Source organism: Rhineura floridana, chromosome 15, assembly GCF_030035675.1.
Source record: "Rhineura floridana isolate rRhiFlo1 chromosome 15, rRhiFlo1.hap2, whole genome shotgun sequence".
NCBI lineage: Eukaryota > Metazoa > Chordata > Lepidosauria > Squamata > Rhineuridae > Rhineura > Rhineura floridana.
In genome coordinates this window covers 24037251-24059197 of record NC_084494.1, presented here as the reverse complement: position 1 = coordinate 24059197, position 21947 = coordinate 24037251, and the positions used below count along the sequence as shown (strand labels likewise).

Here is a 21947-nt window from a genome sequence, read left to right as displayed (position 1 = left end):
GTGTATCTTTTCGGGAAACCATGAGGAAGAAAAGCATTAAACTGTAAAGCAGATTTTTTGTGCCTATAATTTATTTATTTATTTATTTGGCTTGGAGCTTTTGGGCCAGTTGTGTTGCTGTTCTGAATTAAAATCTTCAAAATATTTACTTTGTGGTGGTAGTGGTGATAAAAAAATTACCCTTTAGAAAAATGAAAACCTTATTTAACTAATTCCTCATGAACTGTGGTGGAAAAGGCAGAAACTTGATGCTGAAACTTTACAATTTTGAAAATATCCCCAACCTTGTACAAAGCTGGCACTGTTGCATTTTATCCTAGCTCCTGAAAATTTGGCACCTAATTCTTTTTTTTTTATTAATGTTCCTTATATGGGAAAGAAACGCAAACGGGAAAACCACATTTAGATAAGCAATATTTTGGAACTTACAGTATATGACATATCTAATTCTCAGTAAATGTGTTTCTTCCTAAAATAAATTAGTTGCCTCATCAGATATGTGCACACTTACCTAGGGGTAAGTTCCAATGAATTTCTGAGTAGACTGACATAGGTTTGCACTGTAAGTCTGCCTTTTTCCTTGCACTTAGAAAGTTTAGAACGGTTAGAGGCCAAAATTGCACAAATGTTTTCCATGTAAAATCTATACAAACATTTTGTAAAATAAAACTCTCCATGGAAGAGTTAAAATTTAAAAGCAAATTGTTGATAAACCATTTTACAAATGCTAATGCACATTGGAGATTATTGTTGATAAACATTTGTACAAATCCTAATGCAGCCAGATATTGGCGATAAACGATCTTACAAATCCTAGTGCAGCCGCAGAAAGACTTTGAGTAAAAACAATGAATAAAAAAGATTGTAACATTATGTTCAGCAACATAATTTGCTTTTAAATGTTAACCTTTCCATAGAGAGACTCAGTACCATTTGCAGTCTTTATTTGTCTGTCAGGTTTTATATAACCCCTGGCTGTTTATTTTAAGAAATTGCTGTTAGTCAACTGCAGGGACCCTTCTCGCTGTGCCTTCCTGTCAGAGGTGTGGCATATGGCAATGAGACTGAGGGCCTTTTCCACTGTGAAATCCCAAGTAGTGTCCAGCTGTATACATACCATACATTTAAAGCATAGCCCCTCCCAAAGAATACTGGGAACTGTAGGTTGTTAAGGGTGCTAGGAATTGTAGCTCTATGAGGGATAAACAACAGTTCCCAGGCTTCTTCTTTTTGTTTTTCTTTTCTGAGGTGATTTTTGCCCATGATGATCTATTTGTAGTTGCTGTTTGTTTTATTTTCTTGTTCTAGTTTTCGTTGTATGCTTATTTTTAAAATGTTCTCATTAATTTATTGTATGAGGCCTAGAGAATTCATATTCTTAGGCACATTACAAATATATATAATGAGTAAATCATTAGGAACAAACTCTGAAATGCCTCAAGCAGGTTTACCTGGCACCATCATCACCTTTTTTTCAGGCAGAAACATTTTTATTCTTCAAGGCACTTGAAGCATTTTAGGCACCCTTACAATTGGGTAATCTGTTGGTATTCTATTGTTATTGTGAGTGCTAGTTGTGTTTATTTTTAAATTATATAATTTTTTTGTTTCTTGAAGAAGAGTGGTATAGAAATATTTTAAACAAATACATTGTGTGTGAGAGAGTTTTCTCATTATATATATGAAATATTTCAGGAAATCTGACTCATCTCTTTATAATGTTTCTATTTATCACTTGTGGTTTGGGAGAATTTTTTTCCCCTGTTTGTTTTATACCAAAGTAGGAATTTTAAAACACCTCCATCCCCACCACTCTCATGCATTTTTAAAATTTACAGTATTTTTGTTCTGTGTTTCAGGCCAAAATCCTCTCAAGGCAGTTTTTAATTATGATGGAACCATAAAAACCAGTTTTAAAACCAGAAACTACAAATGTCAGGGCTTTTTTCTTCCCCCCAAAAAGCAAACTGACAACAATATCTAGTCGCTGGAAAACCACAGGAGGGGAGCTCTTGCGCTCAGGTCCTTCTTGAGGACTTCCCATAGGCATTTGGTGAGCTGCTGTGAGAAGAAGATGCCGGACTAGATAGGCCATTGGCCTGATCCAGCAGACTCTTCTTATGTTCATACATTCAGGTAATTTAAAATGCATTCAGCCAGTGCAAAAATAACCATAAACAGTAAAAAAACAAAAACCAATAAGCAGAGAAGAGTTGAGATACAGTCCCTTCATCTTTTTGGAAATGGTAGCACAGGTATTTGGGGGTCCTCAAATGTTGTGACAATTGTAGGGGTTGGCATCTCAAGCAAAACATTCTTGTAGCTTAGTCTAAATATTGCTAGTGAATTAGCCCAATTGATAGATAAAACTGACTTAGAATCGTCCTGATTATGGCATACAATAAATACAGAACCAGAGAGATTAAGGTTCATCATGCCAGAAAATGGCTGGGAGATGAAGAATATGCTTACTGAAACGTCATTCTTGTTACCTCACTGCAATTACATCAGTGAAATAAGTGAAAGGACAGATTAGCTATAGAAACTCCAAATTCAGATAAATCAGGGACATGGAACGGGAGAATGGTAAATGATAGTCTGATGTGTAAATATGTTGAAATTGGTTTTATTTGGTTGATCTTATTGCGATTTTACCTGCCTTGTTTTTATGGTGCCCCCCACCCTCCATTTTTTAATTTATTGCTCTTTTGTTGTATTATATAGTATCTGCATGATTGTTACCTGCCTTGAGCATCATTTTGGGGGAAAGGCAGGATACAAATTTAACAAACCAGTTTATATAGTGGGTAACATTATCCATCTTGGATGGTCTCCTCCCACCCCACCCTCACCCATGATGTTTCTGTCTATGGAAGATGCAGCTTCCTCCCTGATAATGTATGCTATAAAAAACTCAAGTAATATTCTCCATTCTGCAGTTTGTACTGTTTTGGCTTCATGCTCTAAAATCCAGTGTTCAGTAGAGGTCAGTCTGAACCCTCTACTGTGCTGTTATAATTTAGAAAGGGGAGCACTTCTGATTTTGGATCCGTATATCCTGTTTGGCATTACACAGAGAGACATGATTTTTTAAAGAATGATGCTGAGGGCCAAGTGTTGGGTTGCCCAAGAGGTTTCTTTGACAGGCTCCAAAATTCAAAGCTGGGAAAAGGGACTGTTCCTGTATTATTTTAGAGGCAGTTTCAGGATTCATAGTATAGCTCTGTGTATAATTAATCTTCCTTCAAAATGAAATTCCTTCTATGATTTTTTTAATGAGTTTTAGAAGGATTCAGCACAACGCTAGGTTAGGACTGCTACCTCTTTATAATTTATTTATATATTTAGCTTATTAACTTAAACCCTGTCTTTCAACATATCATCTTTCCAAGACAGCTTGATGAATAGGGAGTAAAAACTATTTTAAAAGAACATTATATAGAATATCAGCATAAAATGTTTTTATTTTCATTATTTTCATTTGCTATTTTTTAAAAAAATAATTTTTATTCCAGTTCTTAAAAAAAATTTTTTTTGAACTATTTTATAGGTTTTAAATATTGTAAGCCACCCTGGGTGATGTGTGTGCTTTAGCAGAAGGGTGGGGTGGACAGGATAGAAATTCTCATATCAATAACTAAGAAAATAAAGCCTTCAAGCAGAATCTGAGAGCCCTTGTAGAAACAGTAAGACTGCTAGGTGGATACCCTTGGAGTAAGTGTTCCACTGTCATGTCACCTCCACTGGAAAGGTATTTTGTTTTGTTTTTTGCAAGGATTGCAAGACATTTATTTAAATTTGGGTGTTGGCTGAAGCCATTTGTGGCTGTCTAAATTGATTATTGTATTTTCTTGTTTGGTTTATCTGTATTTTTATTGTAAAATACTTTGAGCAACTGGAAAGTGGCAAATAAATAAGCAAGAAATTAAGAAGAGCCCTACTGGATCAGACCAAAGATCCATCTAGTCCCGTTTTCTGTTTCCCAGAGTAGTTCACCAGATGCCTCCAAGAAAGCCACTAGTAGGGCATGAAGGCATCATCCCCTGGGAAATTTGCCGCCCTGCGGAGGAAGGCGGAGTATAAATCAAATAAATAATAATAATCCCCCCAGCAACTGATGTTCAGTGGTATTTTGACCTGGAGGACTTCTTATTATGGCTGACAAGGCCTCCTCAGTGCTGGTGTCAAACTTTGGCATTTAGACTGCCCTCCTTATGGAGATTTGCCTGGCTACCTTCCTGCTTTTTTTTCAGGCAGAAATTGGAAGCATTTTTATTCCGACAGGCTTCTAAGATCCGGCTCTGCTGCTATGTTTAATTATTTTTATTGCAGTGATGGAGAATCTGCGGCCCTTCAAATGTCATTGGACTCCAACTCCCATCAGACTGAACCAGTATGGCTAATGGCCAGTGATGATGGGAGCTATAGTCTTACAGCATGTTTAGGGCCACAGAATCCCTTTTGGCTGCTTTTTTATGGTTGATTGCTTTCAGTTCTGTGATTTTTAATATTTTATGTTTACATGTTAATATATTTTTTGTTTTTGTAAATCACAGAAATCTAGGTACTTAATGGGATAATAACGATATGTACTTTGTCTTTTAAATAGACAATCATATAATTTTATTTGACTGGAGAAGACCACTTTTTAAATCTGTGTCTCTGATCAAGTGAGGCTCATGCATGACCATCTTTATATCTGGCCAGAGTCCCTTGCACGCACAGGTGCTGTTCAGGGACCCCTTCATTCTTTGGTCCCACTAGAAGACAACAGCTGAAAGGCTCTTATGTGCACACCACGCTTTAGGTTATGGTCTGTAGTTTTAAAGTTCTTTTGCTTGCCCATTTTAAAATAGGCAGTTTAAGCAGCAGATGTGACAACAAGCTATCTTGCTTGTTAAAACATTCCGCCATTAAGTTTTGTCCTGATTTTGTGTTTGTGTATGTGTCTGCGCATGTGTGTGACAGTTATGTAAGTGCTCCAAATTAAAACAGGTTAGATTGTATCGTTGCATTCACTGACAACATGGCCTGAACTATAATATAACTCTGGTAATCCTGAAGTATTTTTACAAGTGCCCCACACGTGGCTTTCTTGAAATACTGAATATGTTGGCTTTTGTGTCAACTGTGTTGCAGGAGGAATACTGTGGAAATGTGCCACGTGCCGCGGTGTGCACACATACATAAGTCTTCGTTATTGTTCCCTATCTATTGTAGCTTGGGGCTTAATGATAAATCTTTGCTTTCCCCCCCATACATGAGTGCGGTGTCTCTATTTTAGACAAGCCCACCTGTTTAAAAAAACAGCACATTAGATATGACTACGGTCACTGATAGCCTAAATGATAAGCACTTCCAACAGTACATAAAGCAATGAACATCTTTTGTTACAGGCTTTGAAGACAGCAGAGGAGGACACACATTCTGCACATTTGAGCATTTTGAAAAGATTCACATCCATGGAAGAGGTACAAGATTTAGCAGAACAGCCTGTGAGTATATAAAAGAAACTGCAAGAGCCATAGAAAAAGATCTTTGTCTTTCAGATGAATTTGTGGCGAGTCTTTTTTTTTTTAATAGTACATTAATTCTGTTTCCTGTTTTGTTTGCAGGAGTAGAAAACAAAGGAGTAGAGAATTTTTGGTCTGGGGCCAGAGGTTAATAGACAGGGCATTTATAACAGCATATATACATAATATTTAATGACTTTTTTTTGCAAAAAATAAATAAATAGCAGAAGCAGCTATTTAAATGTTAGATTTTAAAGTTCCTGTTAACATGCATTTCTGTAATGCTGCAGGCCAATGAAGTTTTACAGTTCCGCTATAGCTAACTCGAGGGTTAAGGTGATGTGACTGGAAGCTGAAATCTGGACTTAACCACTGCTCATATCCGCAAAAGAATACAGGAAATGTGCCTCATAAATTGCAACAAATATTCATCACATTTTGATACCTTCTAGTTCATAAATATGGTGTCTGGCAGTGCTTGATTGATATAAGAGCTCTTTGCATTTGTACATAATTGAAATGTAAAAGGTAATTATCTAGTCCATGATGATTTATTTTAGTAAAATTTAAAGGTTGTGTGGAACTCTGGGCATGATGCGGCAAACCCAAAAATAATAATAAAAAAGAGATGAGAGCTTCAGATAGCCTCCCAATTTGAGCTTGAGTCCATCGCTTTTTTATACTTTCTTCAGTTTCCATAATTTAGAACTTGGATAAGACCATGGAGGGATGGATTTTTAAAGGTATGAGTTCTTCATGGACATTATTCCAAATATGGCATTTTTGGAACCCTCCGTGGCGCAGAGTGGTAAGCAGCAGTAACGCAGCCGAAGCTCTGCTCACGGCCGGAGTTCGATTCCAACGGAAGGAGGAAGTCGAATCTCCGGTAAAAGGGGTCGAGGTCCACTCAGCCTTCCATCCATCCGTGGTCGGTAAAATGAGTACCCGGCATATGCTGGGGGGTAAAGAAAGGCCGGGGAAGGAACTGGCAATCCCACCCCATATATACGGTCTGCCTAGTAAATGTCGCAAGACGTCACCCTAAGAGTCGGAAACGACTCGCACTATAAGTGCGGGGACACCTTTACCTTTAACGATAACAAGAGCCCTCTGGGAAATAGTAACTCCCATGAAGGTGTATAATAGCAGATGTGATCTCTAAGATAAGTAGGTTCCAAACAAGAATGAGCTTTGTAAATTAAACTTAAATTAAACCTGAAGATGATTGTAGCACTCGGGGATCATGTTTTCTTCTTGGCTGATGCTCAGAAAAGTTGTGCATTTAGATTACTTCTCTTTTCTGAAGACCCATTTGTATTTTTTCAACAAAAGGAGTTAGAATGTTGAGGACGAACATTCTGCCTACAGTCGCTGAATGTAGAAATATTTGGGGGCGGGATGCCCTCCCCACTGAAGTAAATGCAAACAGGTGATTGTGCATCCACGAATCTTTCCCTAGAGACATCTAATTTAATAACAACAGTGGAGGGCTTTTGTCCATGGGAGAAACATTCTGAATCTTTGTTGAGGGATGCAAGAGGCTGTAGAATGGGAAGACTGCTTTTGAGACCTCATGGTTTCCCCTTGGATTATCTATGACATCCACCTGCCATCCCATTGGAAGCTATGGGAGGCAGTTGCCAGCACTCCTGCTGGGTGATGAAGATTCTGGGAATGCTACGTTGGACTAGAAGCATCCTCCTGCATACGGAGATGGGTGGTAGTTCCCTAGCCAGGATGCAGTCGCTCTGTGGCTATGGAGAAGGGAGCAGCCACATACTTGGAATCATTATCCCTGATAATATGACTCACACACTTTCCCCAGGGATGAACATTGTTAAATGGTACCAAACCAGAATGTGTGCCTAGAATGAAATGACCTGTGTGTAGTGCTTTCCCCACCCTGGTTTTGCACATAATAATTTGGAATATAAGCTGGCATGGTTTGGAAAATGGGTTTTTTATTATGGACAGGTTACTTTAGAACCCTCCTTCATGCTTTCTGTCATTTCTTCTCCCACTCTCAAACTCTGTTTGACACCCCCAGGCAGTTTTTTCGGTGGCATGGAGGCTTTAGAGAGGAGGAGAGAAAGGGAAGTCTTGTTGGGTTCACTGGTGTGATATTGCATATCACCCATTGGCTTAATATTTGGGGCGGGGAAAGTGCCTCATTTATTTAAAATAGGGCACTATTATTGCTATTAACCATGGTATCTTAAAACTGAATCTCTGGGTGCACAGCTTCATTATCTGGTCACAAAATGCTAAGAACAAGCATCTGCTAGATGCCTTGCTTGGGAACTTCCATTCCGGTTGCTCTGATTGGCTAGCACCACTGGTGGTAACCAAGTGCTGGACCAGGTGAATTGTTTGCTTGATCCAGCAAGGCATTTCTTACACCGATTTGTTTAAAAAGATTTGTATCCCATATTTCCCTTTTTAACAAGCAGTTCAGAGCAGTTAACAAAGCTTATCTTAAAATATACTTTGCAGATGGTAAATGACAGCCACAAACCAATGGCTAACAGCAACAGAGAGCAATTCTAGGGTAAAACTGGCAATGACAGCAAGAAACTCTTCCAGGTCTCCTCTGAAAAAGAAAAGATTTTACACTGTTCTGGAAGGCAGAGAGTCCCGACGAGCTTTCTGGGGTAAAGATTTCCAGAGCTTTAGTGCAGTGACCAGATAAGACCCTGTCTCATGCACCCGCTTGGTTCACCTCAGATGACTGGAAGAAACATAACTCAGTTAAAGACCTGGGAGAGGGGATGGGTTATATCCATGAGCAATGTTAATTTTAAAATGGCATATTATATTGGTGCTGAAAGATCAGCAGTACCTACCTGTTAGCTACTAAGGTTTTCCTAATGACATTTAAAGACCTACACAACGTGGGACAACGATGTGTAGCAGACCGCCTGCCCTGCCCCTGGTACAGATCAAGCTGATATTTAAGATCTTCCAAGGAGACCCTGCTGGTTGTTCCACAACCAGTAGATTGTCATGGTTATAAGCACCATAACCAAGGCTTCCCCTCCCTCAGGTAATTGGTGAGACAGAGGCAGTAATGACTTTTATTTTTAAATGCCTCTCTGAAAACTTACATGTTTAATCAAGCTTTCCTGCAGGCTTAAGTCTTTTAATTTTTGAACTCTCTTCTTTTGCACATTGCTCAGTTTGTTTGTGAGATGTCAGTTTGTTTTTATAATGTTTTTGTCTTGTTTGCAGAATGTTTTACTGAATGTCATATTTTAAAATTTGTTTTTATGTGTAGTGCTTAGAGGTTTTTTAGTCTTGAAATAAAACCATGTTTGTGTTTTGATGGATCTTATCTTGTTTTTATCGTACTGATAAGAACATAGGAAGCTTCCTTGTACCAAGTCAGACTGTTGGTCAATCTAGCTCAGTTGTTTCAACACTGACTGGCAGGAGCTCTCCAGAGTTTTAGGGAGGAGTCTTTCTCAGCCTTACCTGGAGACGCTAGGGATTGAATCTAGAACCTTTTGTATACAAAGCATATGCGTCCCACTGGGCTACGGCCCTCCTCAATATTTTTGTAAAAACTGGGGTATAAATCATTTATAATTTATTATAATTAGTATTTGTGGAATGCTCTCCCCAGGAAAGCACACCTAGCACCATTATTGCCTATTTTTAGGTGTTAGGGAAAAGCATTTTTATTCACTCAGGCCTTTGGAGTTCAATTTTCTGTTTGTTTTTATCAGGTGGGCAGGAGCTGTATTTTCTTTTTATGTGTTTTGTGTGTATATTCTTGTTTTTATATCTGTTTTTAATGTTGAAGGTCACATTGAGTTTCTTTTTGAAAAAAATGACTAATATAATACATAATAAAATAATATTATTTATATATTTAGAATATCTTTATACTGCTTTTCAACAAAACATTCTCAGAGTGCCTTTCTTAGTACAAAGGTGGCTAACAGTTTTCAATAGAGTATTTTACCATCATAGCAGAGTCTGTGAGGTTTCACATGTAGATCTTCTATCCCTAAACAAAGGAATAAAAAATATTATTAGTGATAAAAATGCCCTAATTGTCTTAATTCCTTCCACCAAATTGAGAGGACCATTTTGACATTTTCCACCCTTGACAAACCTGTACTGACTTTGATTCGCCCCCCCCCCATTTAAATTCCTCCTGGTAATTGAATTACTAGCTGATATGAAAAAAACATACTGATCATGAACAAGTCTTTTGTTTTTGGTCATCTCCTACATATTACTAACACACACATCCTCACATATACATAGCATATTTTTATTTTAAAGCATGTCCTGCTTTTTATTTTATTGTTTTCCCCAAAAATGCAGCTTTCAACAATAATTTCTGGGATTACCTCAGGTATTGGGAGGAAAACATATAAAGATTTATTTGCCTCTTTCATAGTTTTTTTTCTATATAGAAAGTACTAGTGCTGATCTGAACATCCCTTCCTCACACAAACACACATTTGCAGCCATATTCACAGGCTGTGAAAGTAGGGAAGGGGCATTATGGCACTTTTGGGGGGTGGGTAGATCTTATCTTTTTTCAGGTGCTGTGTGTCTTCTCTGGAAAAGCACTGGTGACAGAGGCCTCTCCCTTTGGTAGTGCGGTTTTGCCACTGCTGGAATGGGCACTGGCACTCCTTCTGGTAATCCAACAGTGATCGCCCCCAAACAATGCTTCCCCTGGAATGCTGCTGCATTCATGATATAGTGTCATTTTAGAGACATTGTTGGAGAAGAAGTGGTAGCTTCCAGGGCCACCATCTCCCTGCTTCTCCCAATGCCTCTTGCAATTACACTATAGGCTTATTCACATGTTACACTGAACAGAGGTGCAGGCTGCCTCCACACATGTACAAGTGTTTGTGTGAAAGAGGAACATGGGAAGTTGCCTTATCCCGAGTGAGAGAATTGGTCCATCTCATTTGGTATTGTCTACAGTGCTACCCTGGACTCCTACTGGGAGGAAGAGCAGGATATCAGTCAATCAATCAATCAATGGGCAGCAGCTCTCCAGGGTTTCAGGTAGGGAACATTCCCAGCCTTACCTGGAGATGCCAGGGATTGAACTTGGAACCTTCTGCATATAAAGCAGATGCTTTACCACTGGACATTGTAGAAGGAAATGACTGATTGACAATTGATTGGAGCAATACCATGACTTGCAGAGGCAAAACATTAAAGGGGGAATGCTTCTGCAGCCATCACTTTTCAAGGTAACCCCCCAATAGCCAGAAAATGTCCCTCCCCAAATTGTTAGATTTTCCTCCCACACCTTCCCCTGAATTTCACAGAAAAAGTTCCAACTTTCAGAATATTCAGAGTTCAGCTGATCATGGAAACAGTGGGTTTGAATCCCAAAAGTGATGAATTTGAGGATGGAGCCTTTAATAATAAACCTTCTCCAAGTGGCCAGTTTTGTTTTGCCTGAATAGTAGAGGAAGATTGATTCTTTGCTTGCTCCTTCTGGATGTGTTGTGCATAACGTTTACATAAGTGTTCTAAATGAAAGGTTAATTTGCATCCACTCCATTTATTGACATAGTAACCCAGACTTGATAATTTAATGTAGCTTTCCCAATATAAAAATACTGTTATTTCAGCACAGATGGCTATCATTTAAAATGTGTTGGGCAATCATATTACAAGTGCTATAGATGTGTGCTGCGTGCCAGGTTCCCAAGAAAATTCAAATTTCTTATCTGCGCCTTTTTAGAGCTCAAGGCTTAATGGCAAAGCATTGGCAGATCCTTTCCAGATGTGAGGCTAATCTGTCACTGCCATTTCTATAGTGAGATGAGAAAGATAAAAGCAGATGATATAGGGCCAGTTTGGATGCTCCTCCAGAGTAAGGACCCTAACATGAAGTTTGAATTGCCAAGCTATGGTCATCACCAAGGTTGGGGAACTTTTTCAGACCAAGGGCCACATTTCCTTCTTTGTAGCTTTCTGGAGGCCACATGTCAGTAGTGTGTGTAGGCCAGAGGCAAAAGTGGGCAGAGCCATGTCTGTAAATTTTACCTTTGTACAGTAGGCTTGTTTCAACACACATTTATACAGTCCTATCTAACCTCCATCAAGGTAAGCAAGAGGCATTATCAAGAGTTCGAGGACACACTCCAGCTACGCAAAAACACTCAAGGATGTGAAGCAGGGCCAATAAGGGGTGTGGTCTGGGGAGAGTCCCAGGAGCCAGGTAGACTGGCCTGGAGGGCCACATACATTTCCCAGGCCTGAAATACCCAACCCTAGTTAGCGCCAGAGCTTGGAAAAGTTACTTTTTTGAACTACAACTCCCACCAGCCCAATCCAGTTGCCATGTTGGCTGGAGCTGATGGGAGTTCCTTCAAAGGAAGGAAGCCTGAGATAATACTAAAGAGTTAAGCCCCAGCTGATAGTTGAGCCATCAGCCTCAAGTAACACATCATTGGCTGGCAGCAGTAGCTGGGAGGAACCAGCCACACATATAAAGTCAGAGCACCTAGCGAGGGAGCCTGCTCCACAAGCTAGAGGGAGCCCCAGCTGACGAAGCGTCAAGGCCCCAGCTGACAAAGCGTCAAGGCGAGTTAAGCAGCAGAGCGAGTTCGGCAGCAGGGCGAGGAGGCCAGGGCCCCCCACTCTGCCCTTCTGTTCCCTGACCTCAACTAAACCACAGTCTCCAACCTATTGATGTAATAAACCTCAAACAAAACTATGCAGGTAAGAAGCCAGCAGGCGTGTGGGGGCTTTCCAGTGTTTTGCACAGCCTGCAGCATGTACGACTATCTGCCTGTTGGACAGCAGTCGTGGGTGTGCTCTCGGTGCAATGAGCTCCTGGCTCTCCGGGAACGACTTCATTTCCTTGAGGCCAAGGTGGCAGACCTGGAAAAGCTGAGAGAGGCAGAGAGGTGTGTGGAGGAGGCCTTCAGGGACGTTATAGCTGTGTCCCACTCCAGCGATGATAGCTCTCCTGCTATCATGGAGAACGATGGTCTCGGGGAAGGAGAGCATCCAGCTGAGGAAGAGGGAAACGATCCCTTAGAAGGGACCCATTCCTTGGGGGATGAGCAGCTATCCTCTCGTGCCGAGGATATATCTCCAGGGGGTGGAGGGATCCTTGTAGTGGGTGATTCGATCATTAGGAACATAGACAGTGGGGTGTGTGATGGGCGTGTAGACAGCAAGGTGTTTTGCCTGCCTGGTGCGAAGGTTGCGGATATCGCCCGTCGTTTAGATAGTTTGGTAGACAGTGCTGGGGAGGAGTCAGTGGTCGTGGTGCACGTTGGCACCAACGACATGGGGAAATGCAGCGGTGAGGTCCTGGAAGCAAAATTTAGGTTGCTAGGTAGGATGCTGAAAGCCAGGACCTCCAAGGTGGCTTTCTCTGAAATGCTACCGGTTCCACGCGCAGGCCCAGCCAGACAGGCCCAGCTTTGCAGTCTCAATGCGTGGATGAGACGATGGTGTCGGGTGGAAGGGTTTAGATTTGTTAGGCACTGGGGAACATTTTGGGACAAGCCGGGCCTGTACAAAAGGGACGGGCTCCACTTGAACCAGAATGGAACCAGACTGCTGGCACTTAAAATTAAAAAGGTAGCAGAGCAGCTTTTAAACTGACTGAGGGGGGAAACCCGACAGGAGCTGAGAAAGGTCCGGTTCGGAATAAACCTCCCCCCGGGATAAAAACCAAAGAAATGATGAAATTTTAAAAGGGGTAGGCCTAGAAGTAGGCATTGTGAGAGCAGGGGCACAGGATATAAATTCAGAAGAGCAAAATTACCACAGGCCAAACCACAAGTGCCAAAGACACTTGAAGAGAAACACTGCTTACAAGTGCCTGTACGCTAATGCTAGGAGCCTGCGAACCAAGATGGGAGAACTGGAGTGCTTGGTCTTAGAGGAGAGCATTGATATAGTGAGCATAAGGGAGACCTGGTGGAATGGAGAAAACCAGTGGGATACGGTTATCCCTGGATATAAACTATATCGGAAGGACAGGGAAGGACGTATTGGTGGCGGAGTCGCTCTATACATGAAAGAAGGCATTGAATCCAGCAACCTCGAAACCCCAAAAGAGGCAGACTCCTCCACAGAATCGTTGTGGGTGGTGATACCATTCCCCAGGAGGGACTTAATACTGGGAACGATCTATCGTCCCCCTGATCAAAATGCTCAGGGAGACCTTGAGATGAGATATGAAATTGAGGAAGCATCCAAAGTAGGAAATGTGGTAGTAATGGGTGACTTCAACTACCTGGACATAGACTGGCCTCATATGTGTTCCAGTCATGACAAAGAAGCAAAGTTTCTAGATCTTCTAAATGACTATTCCCTAGACCAGTTGGTCATGGAACCGACCAGAGGGACGGCAACCCTGGACTTAATCCTCAGTGGGGACCGGGACCTGGTGCGAGATGTAAGTGTTGTTGAACCGATTGGGAGCAGTGACCACAGTGCTATTAAATTAAACATACATGTCAATGGCCAATTGCCAAGAAAATCCAACACGGTCACATTTGACTTCAAAAGAGGAAACTTCACAAAAATGAGGGGATTGGTAAAAAGAAAGCTGAAAAACAAAGTCCAGAGGGTCACATCACTCGAAAATGCTTGGAAGTTGTTTAAAAACACTATATTAGAAGCTCAACTGGAGTGCATACCGCAGATCAGAAAAGGTACCGCCAGGGCCAAGAAGATGCCAGCATGGTTAATGAGCAAAGTCAAGGAAGCTCTTAGAGGCAAAAAGTCTTCCTTCAGAAAATGGAAGTCTTGTCCGAATGAAGAAAATAAAAAAGAACACAAACTCTGGCAAAAGAAATGCAAGAAGACAATAAGGGATGCTAAAAAAGAATTTGAGGAGCACATTGCTAAGAACATAAAAACCAACAACAAAAAATTCTATAAATACATTCAAAGCAGGAGACCATCTAGGGAGGCGATTGGACCCTTGGATGATAAGGGAGTCAAAGGTGTACTAAAGAACGATAAGGAGATTGAAGAGAAGCTAAATGAATTCTTTGCATCTGTCTTCACAGTGGAAGATATAGGGCAGATCCCTGAACCTGAACTAACATTTGCAGGAAGGGATTCTGAGGAACTGAGACAAATAGTGGTAACGAGAGAGGAAGTTCTAAGCTTAATGGACAATATAAAAACTGACAAATCACCGGGCCCGGATGGCATCCACCCGAGAGTTCTCAAAGAACTCAAATGTGAAATTGCTGATCTGCTAACTAAAATATGTAACTTGTCCCTCGGGTCCTCCTCCGTGCCTGAGGACTGGAAAGTGGCAAATGTAACGCCAATCTTCAAAAATGGATCCAGAGGGGATCCCGGAAATTACAGGCCAGTTAGCTTAACTTTTGTCCCTGGAAAACTGGTAGAAAGTATTATTAAAGCTAGATTAACTAAGCACATAGAAGAACAAGGAAAGTCCTGTCTCAGTAACCTATTAGAATTCTTTGAGAGTGTCAACAAGCATATAGATAGAGGTGATCCAGTGGACATAGTGTACTTAGACTTTCAAAAAGCGTTTGACAAGGTACCTCACCAAAGACTTCTGAGGAAGTTTAGCAGTCATGGAATAAGAGGAGAGGTCCTCTTGTGGATAAGGAATTGGTTAAGAAGCAGAAAGCAGAGAGTAGGAATAAACAGACAGTTCTCCCAATGGAGGGCTGTAGAAAGTGGAGTCCCTCAAGGATCGGTATTGGGACCTGTACTTTTCAACTTGTTCATTAGTGACCTAGAATTAGGAGTGAGCAGTGAAGTGGCCAAGTTTGCTGACGACACTAAATTGTTCAGGGTTGTTAAAACAAAAAGGGATTGCGAAGAGCTCCAAAAAGATATCTCCAAACTGAGTGAATGGGTGGAAAAATGGCAAATGCAATTCAATATAAACAAGTGTAAAATTATGCATATTGGAGCAAAAAATCTTAATTTCACATATACGCTCATGGGGTCTGAACTGGCGGTGAGCGACCAGGAGAGAGACCTCAGGGTTGTAGTGGACAGCACGATGAAAATGTCGACCCAGTGTGCGGCAGCTGTGAAAAAGGCAAATTCCATGCTAGCGATAATTAGGAAAGGTATTGAAAATAAAACAGCCGATATCATAATGCCGTTGTATAAATCTATGGTGCGGCCGCATTTGGAATACTGTGTACAGTTCTGGTCGCCTCATCTCAAAAAGGATATTCTAGAGTTGGAAAAGGTTCAGAAGAGGGCAACCAGAATGATCAAGGGGATGGAGCGACTCCCTTACGAGGAAAGGTTGCAGCATTTGGGGCTTTTTAGTTTAGAGAAAAGGCGGGTCAGAGGAGACATGATAGAAGTGTATAAAATTATGCATGGCATTGAGAAAGTGGATAGAGAAAAGTTCTTCTCCCTCTCTCATAATACTAGAACTCGTGGACATTCCAAGAAGCTGAATGTTGGAAGATTCAGGACAGACAAAAGGAAGTACTTCTTTACTCAGCGCATAGTTAAACTATGGAATTTGCTCCCACAAGATGCAGTCATGGCCACCAGCTTGGACGGCTTTAAAAGAAGATTAGACAAATTCATGGAGGACAGGGCTATCAATGGCTACTAGCCGTGATGGCTGTGCTGTGCCACCCTAGTCAGAAGCAGCATGCTTCTGAAAACCAGTTGCCGGAAGCCTCAGGAGAGGAGAGTGTTCTTGCACTCGGGTCCTGCTTGCGGGCTTCCCCCAGGCACCTGGTTGGTCACTGTGAGAACAGGATGCTGGACTAGATGGGCCACTGGCCTGATCCAGCAGGCTCTTCTTATGTTCTTATGTTCTTATGAGTTGTAGTTCAAAAAAGTAACTTTTCCAAGCTCTGCTTAGCGCTAAACCTCCAAACCAGAATTAAAAGCCCATCCCAATTCTGCTTTGCAGCAAGTGCTAACCACAGCTTGTTAATTCAGATGACACAGCAAACTGTGGTTAGTGCTAAACTGTAAACCAAAAGTGAAGTTGCAAGAATGTGTGAGCCTGCAATTCATTTCCAGTGTGGATAATGTAAACTGTGGCCATGAAAACAGTTTTGTATTATTTGATGCCTTAGACTTGAAGTACATTCTTTCCAAGATAATAGAAAAGAACTTGAGATTCTTTTGAAAATATGAAGCGGTATAGAAATGATTTATTTAAAGAAATAAAATATTTGAGAACTGATGATCAGTGAAGCCCTCTTACAGCTGAGGTAACTGATGGTACACAGTGACCTCTTCCTCTGGATTTCTTAGGACCCATTCTTAAATGCATTTGTGAATGTGGACGTGCCCTCATACCACCTCAGTTCCCTTGTGAGGGGGCATTTTTCTGTATTTGCATCTGAATCCACTGTTTTGACTTTTTTGTTGACTTTGTACTTTGTTTTTGTTCAGTGTGATATCAGGTGAGGCAGAGTTTGGTGGCATAAGCAGCAGAGATCTTGAACCCTGGAGTGTTTTGAAGATGCTGCCATGAATTTTATATCTTGCAAATCATACAAATGTTGCTCTTTAGGAATCCAAACATGGTCTTATGACAGGATTCTGTAACTCATGGAAGGCTTCTACCTGAGCCCAACAACAATTCAAATACATTAAACTAATTCATGTAACTACAAAATTCTAAAAAACTAACACACTAAAAGTGCATTGGAAGAGGGTAAGTCTACCCATCTGTGCCTCCCTTTGTCCAATGGCTTTAAACCTGGATGGTAGATCCAGTTTTCAACATCTTCCTTAGCATGTTTACATAGATTCAAAATAGGAAATCCCGGTTTATGAAAGCTGGATATTTTGGACGCTAGCTCTAAAGAAATTGGAATGGTCTCTAGAATTCAAGGTCTCGGCTGTAACTATGTTTTTCCCCGTCTTCCTAACCAGTATTGCTAACTTATGAGTCAATCCCCTCTTTGAGGGAAAGCGGATTTGTCAAAATTCTATCTCTGTTCAGTTGTACCAAACCAGGATTTAAACTAACCATGGTTTAGAATCCAAACTGTGGTTTGAGCTTCCAAACATATCATAGATAAACCATGGATTAGAGCTGTTTATATGCTTCAGTTTTCCTTCCACTTTTAATTTCACTCCTGTCTCCAAGATGCAGCAACCCCTGGATGCTTGTTAATTCATTCATCACACAGAAGGTATATAATCCTACTTAAAACCATGGTTTCTGATTCTATAGTTTGTCAGACATCATCCCAAATCATTGTTAAGCTTCCTTAATTATATTTCCCCATTGCACCTGAACTGAACCTTTTTGACTTACATGCTATTGTTCATATTTAGCAAAATATAAAATATATTTATTGCCAGCTGTATGGAGCTCTTTGCTTGTAGGCAGGTGTTAATGATACTTGGCTAACCTGATACCTTTGAACATATTTCTCTCTGCAGATGAAAAAAGCCAAGATGCAGGAATCAGGCGAACAGCTGTTAAGGTGCGTAATCCTTGAATTGTTTTTTAAATAGTAGTTGTTAAATTTCTGTGGAGGTTTTGTATTTTTTCTTTAAAAGAGAGAGCTATTGCTCTCTATTTCTTTGTGCCTTGTTATAGAATGTAATGTACATTATAAACCTTACTTCACTAATCTTTACAACAATCCTGTGAAGTAGGTCACTGTTGTTGACATTTCACAGATGGTGATCAGAAACCAAGAAAAGAGCGCTTTGTTTTCAAGGCTGTTGTGAGTTGGTGAGTAGCGATTGGAGCCAAATGCAGGAAGGGAGAAAAGACCCAGATATAGCACTCCTTTGGCTCAGTTTCTTGCCTCTTAACATAAGAACATAAGAAGAGCCTGCTGGATCAGGCCAGTGGCCCATCTAGTCCAGCATCCTGTTCTCACAGTGGCCAACCAGGTGCCTTAATCAAAGGGCCATTGAACACATGCAGAGCAGACACCATTTTAAATTGGTGGCATCCTCCATATGGCAAACTGTTGCGTTCAGCAGCTTGCTAGATGGAGTTTTCCCCCTAACATTACACCTCTGGTTCTCTTGTGCTGACCCTCCGTGGCGCAGAGTGGTAAGCGGTGGTAACACAGCCGAAGCTCTGCTCACGGCCGGAGTTCGATTCCAATGGAAGGAGTCGTCGAATCTCCGGTAAAAGGGGCCGAGGTCCACTCAGCCTTCCATCCATCTGTGGTCGGTAAAATGAGTACCCGGCATATGCTGGGGGGTAAAGAAAGGCCGGGGAAGGAACTGGCAATCCCACCCCATATATACGGTATGCCTAGTAAACGTCGCAAGACGTCACTCTAAGAGTCAGAAACGACTCGCACTATAAGTGCGGGGACACCTTTACCTTTTTTCTTGTGCTGGCAATCGCTTGATTTTCTGGTGATCTCCTGCACACAAATGGCTTTCCCCCAATAATAACCACAATAGGGTAGTGTAATGTGAACGCTTTGTGGCACTTTAACCAGTATCTGCTTTGTATCTTTATAGTTTCCTTTCTTTGCAATTCCATGTTGTTGGAACAACAGTTTAACAAATGCATGGTTGATGTCTGTTGATGAAAAGATGGTTTTATTAAAAGTATTAAATGTAACAATAACTTTGTCAGTGGACTTGCTTCAGACAAAACGTCAAGCCATAGTTTGCGCTAACCATTGCTTTGTCTGCAAAACATTGTTTGTATTTCAGACGTATAGGCAAACCACACTTTATGAGCTTTTTGTCTTTCCCCACTTTCCCTGAAATTGAAGCTATCCCAACACAAACCTCCCAAGGATGGAGCAGTGTGCTAAAGCATGGCTTGGCAGTTCAAATTTAATGCCAGATTATAGTTGATTCATGATTTATGGTTTACCATGATGTATGGCCTTAGCTTGTGTCAGATCCTGGCTTGGCTGCCGCCTGCAAACCATGGTTTGTTGGATGGTGTTGGTTCAGACATCACAATAAACCATGGTTTGGTATTGCATTTGAACCATCTCATAGTCTCATTATGTATGGTTGCAGTCCTGAGCATGCCTCCTAGGAACTTAGTCTCACTGAAAATACTACTCCAATTAAAACATAACAACAGAACAGATTATTTGTTATGAGAATGTGCATCTGACAGCCTCAGGTTAGTACACTTCCTCCCTTTCCTCTTTGCATGAAAGGGGGAAGAGATTGTTACAAAGTGCAGTTTTCCATTTCATTTGAGTATGGGAAACTGTAGCTTGTACAATTAGGATATTGATTCTGGTTTGTTACCTAACTATGGTTTGTACAACCCACAGTTTCCCATATTCTGTTGCAAAAGGAAACTGGTTTGTTTCAAACTGCAGTTGGAAGTTTTCAGTCTCCTCCCTCACAAGGGGAGGGAAGAGGGAGCATGGTTACGTTAAACGTGCAATTGCTCATTCTCATAACAATAAGCAATGCTTTTGAGATATTTGAATTTAGCAAAGATTTTTACTTTGTGTCCAGCATGTTTTTTATGTTTAAAGTTGCATTTTAGAAAATTATTGAAAACATTACTTTATTTAGCTGCTGGGGACCACAAAATCCCACAGTATATTGATTGCAAATAACACCTGTAACAACACATAGGAACATGGGAAGTTGTCTTACACTGAGAATAATTGGTTTATCTAGCTCAGTATTGTCTATACCAGCCTTTCCCAACCTTTGGGTCCTGAGATGTTGCTGAACAACAACTCCCATCAGCCCCAGCCAACATGGCCAGTGGTCAGGAATTATGGGAATTGTAGTCTAGCAATATCTGGGAACTCAAAGGTTGGGAAAGGCTGGTCTATACTGACTGGCAGTTGCTCCCCAGGTGTTTCTCCCAGCTGTAACTGAAAACACCAAGAATTGAACCTAAGAGTTTCTGCATGCAGAGCAGTTGCTGTACCAATGACTATGGCCCTTCCTATATCTAAAGTGGGGATTTGAGAGTTGTGTCAGTCATTGTAGCTAAGGAAAAGCATAACATGTGTAGCTTCTCAATAGGAAAACATTTTTGTCTCAGTTAAGCTTCAGCTCAAACAGATCCAATAATCCTGTTTGCACTGAATCTTAGAAGCCATTTTATATCTGTGGAAACATTTTGTTTTATATTCCTTGTCAGACTGTCAAACATTACTCTCTTGTTTCTGAAGTTCTAATATATAACTAGATATCAGTGAATGGAAACTGGAGGTCTGTTCTCTGAAAACCGAGTTATGCTGACATACAGAAAACAATTTTTTTTTGGCTGTGAGCAAATGATTAGTAATTAGATTCCAATTAAAGCACACGTTTTGTGGAGGAACAAAACCATCAATGTATGCATTCATATTTATTTATAATGTATAAAGCACCTAACATCTACGTCCTCCTTGTTTTAGACCTTCCTTTTTCAACAAGCCTTTTAAGCAGAAACCTTATCCCAGCTTGTGTCAGTGTTAGAATTGTTTTTAAAGATGTTTTAAAATATTTTTAAAGGATTTTTTAAAAGATGCTTTGTTTGTAAGATGTTTTATAGATGCTTTTAGTGTTTCATTGATTTGCCGCTCTGGGCTCCTTCTGGGAGTAAGGGCAGGATATACATTTATTTATTTATTATTATTATTAATCATCATCAGGGGGCACATGTGCACGACCTCACCATTAACAAGGTAGTTCCGTTGTTCCGTTCCTCCCTGATCCTCTATATAAAAATAACACTCTCCCAAGGCAGAAATACCTGTTACTCTTGGTAGATACTAGCTGGCTATGCTATCTGGTACTGCTGGGAGGCGAAATTATGACTTAACTTGTTTTTTAAGCCGATTACTGGTGGCTTGGAATATACCGCGGAAGATAATCAATAATCCAATATGGCGACCAAGATAGCAAAAGGCGGGAAGAACCAGAGCTTGGAAAAGTTACTTTTTTAAAACTGCAACTCCCATCAGTCCCAGCCAGCATGGCCACTGGATTGGGCTGATGGGAGTTGTAGTTCAAAAAAGTAAATTTTCAAAGCTCTGGGAAGAACGATATGATTATGCCTTCTCTGGACCTTACTGATATTGTTATGGCACAAATTACTAGCCTACACCCTGAATTAGTGAAGAAATGGGAGGCAAGCTTCGAAACTTTGGAAGATAAAATTGAAATCTTGCACAAAGAATGGTAGACACTGAAAAAACTGCAAACAATGCTATGGATCTTGGATTACACCATGCCACCTATATCATGCAGTTAGCCCGCAGCCCTAAAGAACTCCAGACTTGGTTGGACAACCAAGAAAATTGTGGGTCTTGCAAAAATATTCGAGTGTGTGGCCTGATTGAAAAGGATGGACAAGATGATTTAATTTCTTTTCTGATTGACTGGTGGAAAGATCTTGTTCCTGTCCAGATTAGATATTGAGTGGGCACATAGAAGTGTGGGCCCTTGGCAAAGAGAAAACACACCACTCCAGGATATTATAATTGCCCTCCATAATTTTGCAGTTAAAGCCTGAACTAAAGCTCTCAGGTCCAAGGGTACAATTCA

At 40.7% G+C, this 21947-nt stretch overlaps 1 protein-coding gene across 4 annotated transcripts in view; it reads left to right on the top strand.

Moving 5' to 3' along the window:
• EYA3 (EYA transcriptional coactivator and phosphatase 3) overlaps positions 1-21947 on the top strand; it is a 95387-nt gene that overhangs the window by 23649 nt on the left and 49791 nt on the right. For 3 of the 4 annotated variants that reach the window (XM_061597665.1, XM_061597664.1, XM_061597666.1), the window contains 2 exons: positions 5397-5495; positions 17892-17935. In XM_061597665.1, the coding sequence (XP_061453649.1) occupies positions 5463-5495; positions 17892-17935 (77 nt within the window). In that variant the 5' untranslated portion in view covers positions 5397-5462. Of the gene's footprint in view, positions 1-5396; positions 5496-17891; positions 17936-21947 lie in introns of those variants that run through there. The other variant, XM_061597667.1, reaches the window with a different exon arrangement.